Source organism: Elephantulus edwardii, unplaced genomic scaffold (genome assembly GCF_000299155.1).
Source record: "Elephantulus edwardii isolate Elephantulus edwardi_28Jun2011 unplaced genomic scaffold, EleEdw1.0 scaffold00079, whole genome shotgun sequence".
Lineage (NCBI taxonomy): Eukaryota > Metazoa > Chordata > Mammalia > Macroscelidea > Macroscelididae > Elephantulus > Elephantulus edwardii.
The window spans coordinates 10,935,299-10,949,523 of record NW_006399829.1 but is presented as its reverse complement, the minus strand read 5'-3'; the positions used below and the strand labels follow the sequence as shown (position 1 = coordinate 10,949,523).

General features: G+C 35.5%; 1 protein-coding gene across 1 annotated transcript in view; it reads right to left on the bottom strand.

Annotated features, from left to right (window-relative positions):
- DHX29 (DEAH (Asp-Glu-Ala-His) box polypeptide 29) overlaps positions 1-14,225 on the bottom strand; it is a 64,790-nt gene that overhangs the window by 18,920 nt on the left and 31,645 nt on the right. The window contains exons 9-18 of the mRNA XM_006889559.1: positions 13,913-14,078; positions 12,928-13,051; positions 10,998-11,603; positions 10,245-10,388; positions 6,762-6,938; positions 5,888-6,028; positions 4,493-4,637; positions 4,270-4,387; positions 3,609-3,693; positions 2,308-2,396 (exon numbers count right to left, since the gene is read on the bottom strand). Coding sequence (XP_006889621.1) covers positions 2,308-2,396; positions 3,609-3,693; positions 4,270-4,387; positions 4,493-4,637; positions 5,888-6,028; positions 6,762-6,938; positions 10,245-10,388; positions 10,998-11,603; positions 12,928-13,051; positions 13,913-14,078 — 1,795 coding nt within the window. The remainder of the gene's footprint in view (positions 1-2,307; positions 2,397-3,608; positions 3,694-4,269; positions 4,388-4,492; positions 4,638-5,887; positions 6,029-6,761; positions 6,939-10,244; positions 10,389-10,997; positions 11,604-12,927; positions 13,052-13,912; positions 14,079-14,225) is intronic.

The following is a 14,225-nucleotide window of genomic DNA, read 5'->3' as shown; positions in this document are numbered from 1 at the left end:
CAGGGATGTGACCTATCTCTATCCTATTAGACTTATATAAACTCATGGGATCTCAATGCCAGGTGTTTTTTTTTTTTTCCTTTGGAAAAGCTTCCAGATGTTCACCAGTCTCTACACCACCAGCCTGCATCACCCACAGTCTCAAATGGCAATCCACAGGATCCTAGCCCATCACTCACTCGTTTCTCCAAAACCATCTGGCATTCCTACATTCATGTGAGTTGTTCCTCTAATGGGTCTGAGTCTCTGGGAGACTTCCTAGCAAATCTGAACCCAAGGGCTAGAGAAGAATTAGAGAACTGAGCAATGGATGGAGCTGTTCACATTAGAAATTATATACACATACAGCTGGACTACATTGACTTAAAAGTTCTCATTAATCTTAGCAGGACAATTTATGAAAACAATGTAAAACTGCACAGGAGGAAATTGTCCATTTTTCTCTCACAGAGCAGCTAGTGGATTCAAACTATATAACTTTGAATTGGCAATGCAGCTCCTAACCCACTAGACCACCAGTATCCTACTATTAATAATGAAAAGTTTTAAAAAAAAAAGGGGGGGGGGAAGAGAGGCTTATTCAACTTATATTAGTCAGAACTAACTTATGATGGAGTTACAGAAATGGAACATCATTAAAAGTTGGGGAATGCTATATGAAGTATCTACAATGTATAGGGACAAACAACTAGGGGTTGGGGCAACAAGGGAATGGGAGCTATTGCTGCAGGGTCCTGAATTTCTACTTGAGGTGATGTATAATCTTTATCACCAAACAGTATGAGCAGTGGTGAAAGGCCAATATGGTCAAGTTACTGAAGTATACATATTTACAAAAAGTTAAAATGAGAAGTCTTTTGTTAAATTTTACCACAATGAAGTTTTTAAAATGGTACAGCATTAAAAAGAATAGTCTGAAAAAGTACATTATTACTGTGGACCAATACTTCCCTAAGTGTATTACATACTCATATAACTTGGTAAATATCATATACTAACTCCTCTTTTATTAAAGGTTCTGAAATGTTCTAAAGAACTTTAATGTTTAGTTCCCCAAACTTACATGAATATGAAATCTTTTCTATTTTGATAGAACACCCATTAAATAAGCAATAAGAGTTCTCTGAGATAGTTTGAGAAAAGCTCCTATGAATAATATTACAATTTAAAGTATCTTTCATGAAATTTAGTGAAACCCTAAAAAGTTAGATTTTTTTGTTTCAACAAAAATATTAGTCCTCTAATTTTATGCATTCTTCAAAAGGTGTAATTCAAAGAATTGAAGGTTCTTTTCCCATTAGATAGCCATACTCTCTTCTAAATATTGCTAAACTTTTCTACTGTTAGGGAGCACTGATGGCTTAGTGGCAAGAAGATGCACTGCAATCCCAAAGGCAAGCAGTTAGAATCTGCCAGCTGCTCTGTGGGAGGATAGGCAATCTCCTCCTAGGCAACTAGCTGCCTCTGAAAACATGCTGGAGAATCAGCTATGGGTTGATTCCAACTCAACAGTACACAACAACAACAAATACAAGGGAGCTCTGGGAATAGGAGAGACAATCTCCTCCTGTGCAATTAATTGCCTTGGAAAACCTGCCAGAGGGCTAGGTATGGGTTGGTTCAGACTTGATGGCATAGAATAACAACACATATGATTACAATATACAGTTGTATATGTAATAGAAACATAACACTCATAAAACAGTCATATTTGTCAATTAGTATATTTATCTACTATATGTGAGGCACTGTCATTATGACATTTCCATTTTCCTAATTCCAAAAAGCTAGTGACTAGAGAGGTTATGTTACTTGTTTATGGTTCAAGGGCAGATTTAAATTAAAATCTGACTCCAATTCCTATGCTCTTATTCTTTAATTCTCAAACACAAATTTTATTTAAAAATTTATTTTATAAACTGATTTAGGATTTTAGGTTTTTTATGGAATTTTTTTTTTCTTAGATACTTCTTTCCTTTTTTTTTTTTTTTATTTTTTATTTTGTGTGCGTGTACTGTCAAATCAGATCTGACTGGTACAGGAGGATATTGCGCCTCCTTCTCCGGCAGAGCATCTGGTGGATTCGAAAGATACTTCTTTTCTAAAAATAAGGAGCATACTCACATTGCTGCTGGTGAAAGATATGATAAAATTCTAACTGGTTTTTCTGAAGGTTTTTTTTTTTATTGTTTTCCCTGAAGGTTTTGTTTTGGGGCCCTTACAATACTTGTGATTTCAAACAAGAATTGAAGCTCCTCAAACCCTTTTCAGGCTAAAAGTGCTTTGATGTAGAAAATTAAAACTTACTTATTTTCTTTTGTTCGTCCAGTATCAATTACAAATACAACATCTGGAATGGTAATACCAGTTTCTGCAATATTTGTTGCTAAAACAATCTGAAAAGAATTTAGATTAAAATCAAAATTAGGTAACAAATCATTTATATAACCACTTAGCAGTATATGATATGATTTAAACATCATTAGACAGTTTGAGTAGATGAATTTGAAAAGGTATTTAAAATTATTTACAGAAGTTTATAATTTGTCACTACTGGGCCATTTCAATTTATTCTAATTCCTTTGGTCAGCTGAACTGCCAATTACACCAAACTTATAGATTTTTATTCTATCATTTGTTCTTTTACCATTTCTCTAATTCTAGTCACTACCATGTTTGTATTATGTCCTGGGAGGAAAATCACATTTAATTTGTACTGCTTTATCTCAAATGTTTATTTCAGAATTGAATGCTTGCCTTTCTTATTTGTTTACACAATAAAACAGAACCCAGATTATAAAAGGTTGGAGGAGAATTCAGAGATCATTCTACTTCAATAGCTTTCTGCTGTCTTTGTTTTTGTTTTGTGACTGAGCTCTTTTCTTCCCAACAAAATCTTAAAAGGAAATCCAAATATTACAGACCACAACACAGATTTCAGACCCTTGGAGTTCTTCTCCAGAGCAGTTACAAACCCTTCAGTTTAAGTTAACCTCTTTTAAAATGAGAAAAGTGAGGTTGAATGGGTGGCCAAAGGTCACACAGATTTAACAGTTAATGGATTAACACCCGTCTCCTATGTTATATTCCAGGCTCTTTCCTGGGAGTTTTTTCTAGTGCATACCTTATACTCTTTTTTGTCATCTTCTGAAAAAGTGTTTAAATCTAAAAAACTGTTTTCCAAGCATCTCTTTGTTTAGAGTCCTCAAATAAGAAAGACAATGAAAATACTGAGATGTTTGTTTTAGTAACCCAATAGTTCATGTACTGCAAAAAATAATCAGACAAAGAGCCTATGGGAAGAACAAAGACGCTTCCCAGGATTCAATAGCTTTGACATCCAGTATGTGTTCTGGCTAAAAGTAATGTTTTTTTTTAAAAGAAAAGCAATATTCATGCCTACTTTTTCTTAAAAAATCCTTATTTCTTTAATAGTTCAAATATAAATATTAACATACCTGTATTTTAATTTGAGGTGTATGTTATGCTAAGTTGCAGAGTTTGTTGTAAGGTATTTTAACACCAGCAATTGTCTCTGATGATAAAAACCCTAACTTTTCCATGAGTCTAAGGCAGATCACATGTAAATTTGTTATATGGAATTTTACCTTCCTGACTCCTGGAGGAGGAAATGTGAATGCTGCTGCTTGATCCTGAGTTGAAAGAATAGAATGCAGAGCTATCACTTTATATCTGAAAGTTAAAATCATAGTTCTTAGCAAGAGTTTCTCTTTAGAAGGCACTGCAAAGAATAATAAAATTTATTTGCAAATAGAAATCAACTTCAAAATTCTTTATTATGAAAAATTTTCAACACAGAAGTTCAGAGAATAGTACAATGAATCCCATAAATACACATCGTAGAGGAAACTTTTAAAATTCAAATATGGAAATAAAAGAATTTTTTAAATGTTCTGATTTTGAAGTTATAATCATGACAACAGTACTAAGTTATATCAAAACAGATATAGTAAATAATAAATGTGTTTTGCAAAATCTAGTGGGTTCAAGGCGGGGAACCAGCATCTTAAAACACATGGCTCCCTCTGCTTAACCAAAGCAAGTAAACAGAACAAATACAGATATAGTAAATCAGAATTTTCAGCAGGTAAAATTCAGTAATAAATATATCCTAAAAAACAAATTCTTAGCATATCATAGGCAATTTTAACTAAAGGTAAAGATTTCTAAAACTGATCAAGAGTTTTAGTGTACCAAAGATGTTTCTATTTTAAAACAACTAAGACTATAATGAAAATTCGTAGTTACCGTTCAGAAGAAAATCTTCTGTCAGTTGACAGGAGATCATATAACTGTTGAATATGAGCAAGTCCTGGTAAAAAGATCAATACTGCTCCTTCAATACCTCTGAACTGGGGACTTCTGTCTGAAACATAAGAAAGATAGGGAACAGAGTATGAGGTATTTATAAAACATCTCTGATTAGAAGAGTATAATCAAAATAAATGAGACTTTAGGAATATAAAAGTACCTAAGTATACCAGTAGTTCCAAAATGAGATCCAGGTTGATTTTATGAGGATTCATGTACAGAATGGCATGCTGAGTGCGGCTGCTATACTTCTGGTAAAAAGGATTTAAGACAGCACTTGTTCCAGTCTGAACTGTGATATATTCCTAACAGAGACACAATAAGAAAAGGCTGAAAAAATACTAAGTATATTTGTAAAAAGACAATAAAAAGATACTTATGTTCATTCAAATATCTATTATTCTGATTTTTTTTAATATTAAAATCTTCTAAGTGTCATTTTTATGGTATTTTTAAAAGTTAAGAAAACTGCAAACTTTTCCTATAATTTAATTTCACCCAGCCCATAAATGTAGGTAAAATTATTTTATTTTAACAAATTCAGCACATATCCTTCTTTGGCAATTAAAAAGCAGCCAGGCCAAGGAAGCTCAAAACTTTAATATGTCTTTTCTACCTGACTCACTGTAGATTCTACTCTGGCTTCTGGGTTCTAATCATATTTGTTCTAAAATGTCTACAATTTTCTGAAGTCTTTCTTTAGTTTTTAATTTCTGTCTATGGAGTTTTATTAGTTTCTGTTTTCTTGGTTTATTTTGCTCAATTATAAGTAATGTTAATTTTATGCTTATATTGGTATACAGTGAAATAGAAATGAAATATTAAGGATGCAATGAAAATGCTGGATCTTGAGCCACTAACGAAGATGGATCTAGTGCCCCTGACTATAACATGGCTTTTGTGCTATTACTAACAACATATAAGGAGACTAATTCTCTAAGATTAAGTTTAGTCCTGGATGGCTTCAATATGCAGTTGAGGCTGGATCCTGCCAGGCTAGAAGTTCTGAGAAAGCCAATAACCAAGATCAAGATTTGGAGCCAACTTCATCTTATAGTGTTGGGACAAAGAGAGAATCATCACATATTTAATATTTCATTATTGCCAGAAAATTTTTCTAAAGTTGCTTGTTACTTACATGATCCTAGGTTATGTATGTGTATTTTTATGGCCCAGGATAGTGTAAAAAGACCACTAAAATGCCATCAACCCAAGACCATAGATCAAATCTGAGATATTCAAGAAATGACTGTTTACATTTACTCATAACTGTATCTCTTCCTCCTCTAGCAAGTTATGCTTGAATTCACTCTGTCAGGCATATGCCACACATCCAAGTTTTTAAAATATTTTCTTTTTTATTATTATTAATTTTAATGAAAGTTTACAGAGACAGTGGATTTTCATTCATTCATTGTTGCACTTTTCTCCCTGCCCATTCCTCCCCCTAATTTGCTCTTCTCTTTGAAAAGTAAAAGAAAAATTATTTCATTGTTATACAATCCCACCCCCTAAGTCCACTCCACTATGTTGCCTTCATTCTTTCTATTTTTACCTGGTATTTCTTTATTCCCCCTGCTTTGCTTGTAACATTAATGGTTACTTCTTCCTCCTCTTCCAGAAATTTCTGGCAATATTCTGAGTCTTTCTCCAGCACAAAGCCTGTTTCCTCTATTATATCTTCAAGATGAAAAACCTGCACATAAGATTTATTAATGAGAGAAGCCAAATTCCATTCAGTAAATACCATCTTAGGAGGACCACGGGGATTATAACCTTTTGACAGACTAGTTCAGTATACTATGAAAAGGGGTTTTTTCAGCCTTATGTGGGAATAAAGAACTCAATTGACGTAGATGGGTCTGTTCCTAGAGTTCTCAGAACAAATTACACATGGCGTGCATTTTTACATAGTCTTCATCATGTGACTCAAAAGTTTTAAGCGTTAAGAATAGATTAAGTTTTGAGGGTCAACTATGGGTCAGATCCAACTAGATGGTACACAACAAGAGCTTTGTAACCTTGGCCTACATCCATGAGGCTCAGGGCTGAAGACCATCAGAGTAGGCTTCGGAAGCTGTCTTGACTGAGAAATTGAGTTCTGTTACCAATTGAAATTAACTTTCCTAAAAACCTCAAAATCATGAAGGAAAAAGAAGAATAGATTAGGCTTATGATAGGAAGTTGCAAACAAAAAAAGACAACTCTAAATTTGCGGAGGAGTTGAAAATAATTTGGCTGCCAGGCAGCCACTCTCAACGTGGACATAGATTTTGATAGGAAATGTAGTCTATAACTTCTAGCCCTCTGATCTCTTCCAACAGAACCCTCTCTCTTTCAATCACTTCATTCCCCAAGTCCTCTCATGGCTTACAGAACCCTTGGGTGACATGGTATCTGCTTATGTACACATTATAAAGAAAATTTACCTCAACAGGGTAACTTCTTCCTGAAATTCTAAGGATGGGACAGTGTGTGAAATAAGTAGAAAACTTTTCACTGTCCACAGTGGCACTCATTAGTATTAAGTGTAGATCGGAACGCTTTTGTAAAATCTCCTTCAAGATAACCAGTAGAAAGTCTGACTGGACACTTCTTTCATGAACCTAGTATAAAAAGAATGCAAAAAATACACAAGTATAAGTAATGTCTAGTCATTGTTCTTATGTGCTAACAAATCAATTATGACTCATAATAATCCTAGGGCTCTGAACTTTGTATTATCCTGAACAAATCTCACTGTCTCTGACACACCTGATCCCAATGTCATAGTAACTGCATCAATCCATCTCATCAAGGTACTTCCTCTCCTGTGCTGACCCTCTACCCCTCCTCCAAGCATGATGTCCTTCTCCAAGGACTGGTCCCTCCTGGCAACATGCCCAAAGTAAGATGGAGCTCCAAAATCTTTGCCTCCAAGGAGCAAACTTGTTCTCTTGGCAGCCCATGGTACAGCCCTACAATTCAAAGGCATCAATCAACTCTTCTGTCATCCTTAGTCATTGTTCAGCTCTCAGATGCATGGCAAGTGAGAAGACCACAGTTTGGATAAGCATACCTTAGTCTTTAGACTGACATCATTGGTCTTTAGTACTCTGGAGAGATCCTTGACAGATTTTCCCAATGCAACTCATCTTCTGATTTCCTGACTGCTGGTGCCAACAATGTGGATTGTGGATCTGAACAAGATGAAATCATTAACAACCTCAATCAAGATGCTGCCTATTGGCCCACTGTGAGGATTTTTGTTTCCTTGATGTTGAGATACAATTCATAATGAAGGCTGCAGTCTTTGATCTTCTGTGGCAAATGCTTCAAGTCCTCTTCAGTTCTGGTGAGCAAAATTGCATCAACTGCATGATGCAGAATGATGATGAGTTTTCCTCGAATCTTCATGCCACATTCTTCTTCATGGAGTCCATTCCATAGAACCTGAATGATCTGTTCTGCATATAGATTGAAAAGGTATGGTGAAATGCTACATCTCTCATGCATGCCTTTCTTGATTTTTAACCATGCAGTGTTCCCTTGCTGTGTTCAGGCAACAGATTCCTGATCTGGTACAGACTTTGCATGAGCACAAACAAGTGTCCTTGGATACCCATTCTTCTTAATGTTAGCCAGAATTTGTTGCGATCCAAACAATTAAATGCCTTTGCATAGTCAATAAAACACAAATAAACATCCTTCTGGTACTCTCTGCTTTCAAATAGGATCCATGTGACATGAGCATTAATATCCTTTCTGCCACAGTCTCTTTGAAACCCAGCTTATATTTCTGGCAGTTCTCTGTCAATGTCCTGTTCCAGTCATTTTTGGATAATTTTCAGTAAGATTTTGCTTTCATGTGAAATTAGTGAAATTGCTGGAAATGTAGAAAGAGGTTAAAACACTTGGCTACTAAAAGACTCATAACAATTAATCACATCTTTTATTATAGACTGTTAACATTAAACCTTCAAGAACAGCTTTCTGAAATTGGTAGAACTTCTAAGTAAGAGTTAATATTAACATGTAATTACTAAGCAATTTCATGGTAGTAATTTAGGATTCTAAGAGGATAAACTGATTTATATAAACACTTAAGTTTATTTAGTAATAAAAAAAATTCTCAGTACTAAAGAGAGGATATTCTTGAGGATACCGATGATAAAATCTAGGTCTCATCAACACAAAGAAAACTGTGGCCCCCTATGAAGTGGTTACTCTGTGGGCTGGCTTAAGGAGTCATCTGTCCTCTCTCTTCTTGACATCATGATGGTAACAGTATAATTTTCTCCTCCATTAAGGAATTGTGGTGTTGGTGAAGTACGCTAAGTATACAATTTGTCTCAGAGGAAGAACAACCAGAGTGCTCCTTAGAGGCAAGGATGCTGAATGTCTCACACATTCTTTGAGCATGTTTTCAGGAGGGGCCAGGCCTTGGCCAGACTTCAAGCCGGGAAAGGTGGAGGGTCGGAGAAGAAAAAGATGACTTTCAATGGGATGGACTGACGTCGTGAAGACACCAATGAGCTTCAGCGTGGGGCAGCTGGTGAGGATGGCTCAGGGCAACGCTGCTCGTAAGATCACTATGAGTCGTATCGGTATCCTGTATATATTACCAAAATATCTGTGAGATTCCTTTATATGTTGCTTATAACGAACAAATGGGGGGGAAAACCTTCAAACTCATTCCATTAAGTTGGAATCACCTTGTGGCTGACACTCCAGCAAGTTTTTGGAGGCTGTATATCACACAAGGAGAAGGCTACCCTCGTTCTCCCTTAGAGATACTGGTGGATTTGAACCTCTAGAGATGTGTGACTTTTGGGTTGCAGTGCAACTCTTATGCACTATAACACTTGAGCTCTGTTTATAAAAAACAAGTATGTTTACACAGTAGCCATACTTTGTGAACCCAAAATCAGGATAAAGAATATACCAGAATGTCAGAATATCTGAATTAAGAACTTTTTCTACTTTTCTATATATCTAGTGTTCTCTAACTTAAATAATTCAGTACATTTATGAAGTCTATTAAGTAAAACAGAATGAATGATTGAACAACTTCTGTCTTTTAAACTAAATGAATTTACAGACATTGATAAAATGCTATTTTGGGGAAGATGAAATGAAAATAGTTTCTGAGTTACAAAAATACCACATATCATGTCTTCTTGGAAAATTATGTGTTATGCAGATCAATTACAAATATTATATTATTATGCTATTTAAAAGAAATTTTATGTGGACCTTTGGATATAACTCAATTTAAATGTGCATTCAAAGATGGTTCAAATAGGTCTACAGAGAAAATAATGTATGGATGAAAATTCTTTGTTTTTGCTAAGATTTTGAGAAGTTTCTTGAACATAACTAAAAGTACAGTTGACAGGGTGGTGATAAAAGCACACTGCCCAAGTGTCTGAACACTCAGCTATGCAGCAAACTGTGACCTTTGGCCAGTTATCTGATCTCTCTGTGCCTTAGTTTCCTCAACTGTGAAACAAAAATTAGTATTTTAAACTGAATGCATGAGAATGATTATATGAAACACAATGTGAAGGAAGAGAGTGTAAAGTACAATGTATATGAATTTAAGCAAACGAATTAAAAAATATTTACTGAGTCGCTGGGAAGATAAAATTAATACATACAAAGTAATTAGAAGGTTAGTATATAGTAAGTATTTTACAGTATTTATGAAATGGAGTAGATCTATAACAATATAGGCATTTTTTTATACAAGCTTAAATACATTATTTTAAGTAAACCATCTTCCATTTAGTAAGGAAGAAAAGTTACCTAGTATTAGGGCATCTTTATAATACAAAAGTCTTTAGAACCAGAGCTCTGGTGCCATAGTCTGCAGTGTTGTAAAAGCATAAATCCTAAGAACCTATGTGGACCCAGCTGGAGAACCGACTCACCTCATCGACTATAACATGAGACACCATAGTTAGAAGACCATCTTCTTGAAGTTTCCTTAGCAAAACCCCTGTTGTACAATATAGTAGCCTGGTGGAGTCACTCGCTCGAGATTCCATTCGGATCTGGTATCCACACAAGGAATTCTGAGGGAAGAAGATTAATTTTTCAGAAACAATCTGGGAAACAAGCTTTAGCAAGTGAAGCGTAAGTGCTGGTCTACCTAATATGTGAAGCACATCATCTCATCAGGATGAGATTTTTTTTTTTTTACCTTTTTTTCTCTTCTGTGGCTTTTTTCTTTTAATACTGGTTTACTTACGAAGTTTGTATACATTGTTTTTCACAAAGTATTGTTCCCATCTTCTTTACTCTCTCCACTCTCCCCTCATCAAATCTCGTGACCCTACGATTAATTACCCCCATCCCATGAATACAATTTGTTACTGTTATTAAAAATGAAATAAAATTACTTAAATGAATTGTTTTTTCCATGGTCTTTAATTATAGAAAGTGGTAAGGTTTGGTCTGTTGCTTTTAAGCAAATTTTTTCTTTTAAGATGCTGAGACAAAAGGTAGTTCAATTGTTTCAATCTCACGAATATGAGTAAGAAACAAACTGTCCTGTGCTATGCTACACTGCACCACTGCTCCTTTTTGAACTACCAGTAAAACCCACAATTCATATGAATGTCATCTGGCTCTAAAGAGCAAAGGTAAATAATATCATCAAGTGGAGATGTACAGCCTCTCACCTTTCCTCCAGGACCATTTTCACAGCCCAGCTCCTCACAAACTCGGGTGGCTAAACTCACTGCTGAAATTCTCCGGGGCTGCGTGCAGACAATGTTACATTTACTCGTTCCCCATTCATTCAAAAGCAAATCTTCTAATAGGAAATGTGGTACCTGAGTACTTTTCCCACTCCCTGTTTCACCTGCCACAACCACTACCCGATGCCTCTTTAGAGTTTCAACAATGGAATTTCGGTGTTTGAACACAGGTAACTGCTGCCTTTCCTTTAGAAGTCTCTGATACTTTGGGGTGCTTTGTAACTTTCTAAAGAGGTTTCTGACAGGCTCCAAATCTTCTGCATTTGCTGACTCCGTGGACAGTGCAGAAAAGTCCTCAGAAACTAAGTTCTCCCAAGATTCTTCAGGATCTTCAGAAATTTCTCGCTTATTATCAGAATGCTGTTGTTGCTGTTGCTGCTGCTGTTTCAATTTATTCAGAAGTCTAGCAATAAAAAGATCACGTGGTTTGTTGCTTTCCATCTTATTTAATTCTTCTTTTTTCTTTTCTGCATCACTCCACTCCAGCCAAACATCTCGGTAAGTGGGAGGGAGCAACTGATGAACCGACTGCAGAGGGAAAAACAGGAGTACATTATTTTCATTAACTGGTGGATGCTCAAATAGTCAACAGGTAAGACAGATAGTTATGTTCCTCTTAACATGTAATCTGTCCAGTTCTTAAAACTAGGAAGTTATTACCTGGTTCAATAATCGTACCTCCATCATAGGCATATGGTGAGAGTAAATAAGTTAATACATATAAAGTGCTTATTCATGGAACACCATAAACTAGTAAATAAATTCCTATTATTTATCCCTATAGTGGTTCTATGTAAATTGGCAGATGATCCATAATGCATTTCTAAAACATAAAAGAACCTAACTATAACGTTTCCTTTGAAATCCTAGCAGTTGGTTGATGTTACAATGAACTACACTGGATATAATGTGTTTTCCTAATTCTGTGCTATAAGAGAGTCTGTTATTACTTCTCTGACACTGGTAATTATTTCTATCAAGAAGGCTAAGCTTATGTACCTAATTTTGCAAAATGAAAGTCATAAAGAACTTTTACTGAAAGAAGTTGGAAAAGAGCTAGTGTTTGGACTTCTACTGAATTAATGTCTAAAATTTTTTGTGGTTTTAATTTCCTAGAAGAAAGACATATAGGACACACCTATTGTAAAAATGAATTGCTGGCAACATATAATTTTCAGAATTAGCATAGTATTCTCTTAAAAGAGCGTCCTAAAAAAAAAAAAAAAGAGTGTCTTTCAGTAATACTTTATTTTAATCTTAAACTGGCATTTACAATTAATATAAACTATAATTTATATGATATTTTTAAAATTACAATACAGGAAAAAGGCTCTTTAAAAAAATCTCCTAAATTCAATTATGATGTCACAATTTTTTAAAAAAGGAACTGAGGGCACAATGGCTATGCAATCAGTTGCAACCAAGGGCTGGTAGTTTGAATCCACCTGTAGCTTCTCAAAAGACAAAACTGGCTTTCCGCTCCCATGAAGTTTATAGCCGAGGGAACACTACAGGGCAGTTTTCACTCTGTTGCATTAGAGTCAGTATGAGTTGAAGTCAACTGGACAGCATCTGGCAACAGTACAGCTCTTTTGAATCTGTAAACTAGGTTAAACTGAAAAGTTAAGACAAATTAAAATTGTTTCTTTCCAACATCTGGTCTAAAGAAGTAGAGGAAGACAGAGCTATGTTTTGAGGTGACAGGAAGCCAAAATCTTGGGTGAAGAACCCGTTAGTAAAAATAAAGTCGGCAAAGAAAGCCTTAATAAAATACCACTTGTACCCAAAGATAGTGTTTCCTCCTGAAATATTCACAAAGATTTTGGAAACACTTAGATTTAAAAATTCTCACCTGCCCTTTCACTAAACGATAAAGGGCTAAAGTAGCTCCAAGGTGCTGGGCTTGCATGCCATCCTCAGTTAAAATTGTAGGACATGCTACCAGGACATCATCTTCAGACTTGATTACCCTAACCCTATAAAGAAGAAAAAAAAAGTTTTAAAAAGAAAATTGTTGTTGTTGATTGCTGTCAAGCACGACTCATAGCAACTCTATGAACAAAAGACCCAATGCCCTTCCATAACTATGTTCAATTCCTAGTTCATAGAGTTTCCAGAGGCATGTGGTTTAGGAACTGGATGTCACTCCTGCTTCCAAACCTGTTTTACAACTGGGAGCTCCACCAAACACTGTCCACATCGGGAAACCATTCTGGTATTTGATACCCCAATGGCACAAGGTTCAGCATCAAAGCAACCAAGGTTACTTTACCTTGCACATTGACAAAGAGTGATTTACAAAGTGGACGAGTATGTACCAGATATAAACAGCACTAGTTTAATTTAGCAGTGGTTAAGTGTCATCAAGCTGAATATGACTGAGAGTAAGTTTTACAAAAAAGACCTGAACTCTCTTCTGTAACTAACATCATTTCTGTACAGAATTCTGTAAAAAAAAGATCAGAATTCTGAACCTGAATTTACAATTAATCATTTCAGTATGTCCGTGGGAGGCAGTGCATTAGATAATAGTCTAATAAACACTATTAACTGGAGAGAGGAATCAGAAGGCTTCCTAAAGGTATTTATTGTGTTTCATTAAGTTGAGTCCTACTCGTAGTGTCCCTATAGGACAGAGCTGCACTGCCCCATGGGGGGTTCCAGGCTGCAGTATTTACAGAAACAGGTCAGCTGGTCTTCACTTCCACAGCGAGACTGCTAAGTTCAAAGTACTAACCTCGCAGTGAGCAGTCAAGCTATTTTTTTTTATTCACAAGAAGCAGCATATTTCATCTTCCATTTTTTTACAGTTCATTCAGTTATTCAGAAAAACTTACCTACATTTCCAGTATTTACCAACTGAAACTTTCTCAAAGGAAGGGTTTGGACTCTTGGGGAGATTCTTCCTGACCCAGTCAATTAGAAATTGTTTGGGTGATTTTCCGGTCCAGCTTCGAGCAGTGTAGTCAAAATTCCTTACATCATGAGGTTCTTTCTTTTTATCTAAAATGGCAGACAGAGACTGCTTTTTAAAAATGATCACAAGCAAGATAAAATCTCTTCTGAGTGATCAAAACTTCCTCACTTTTGAGAACAGCACTTTTAAATTAGACACAGATGAAAAGGCTTGCTCTTCTTAAGTAATGTCCA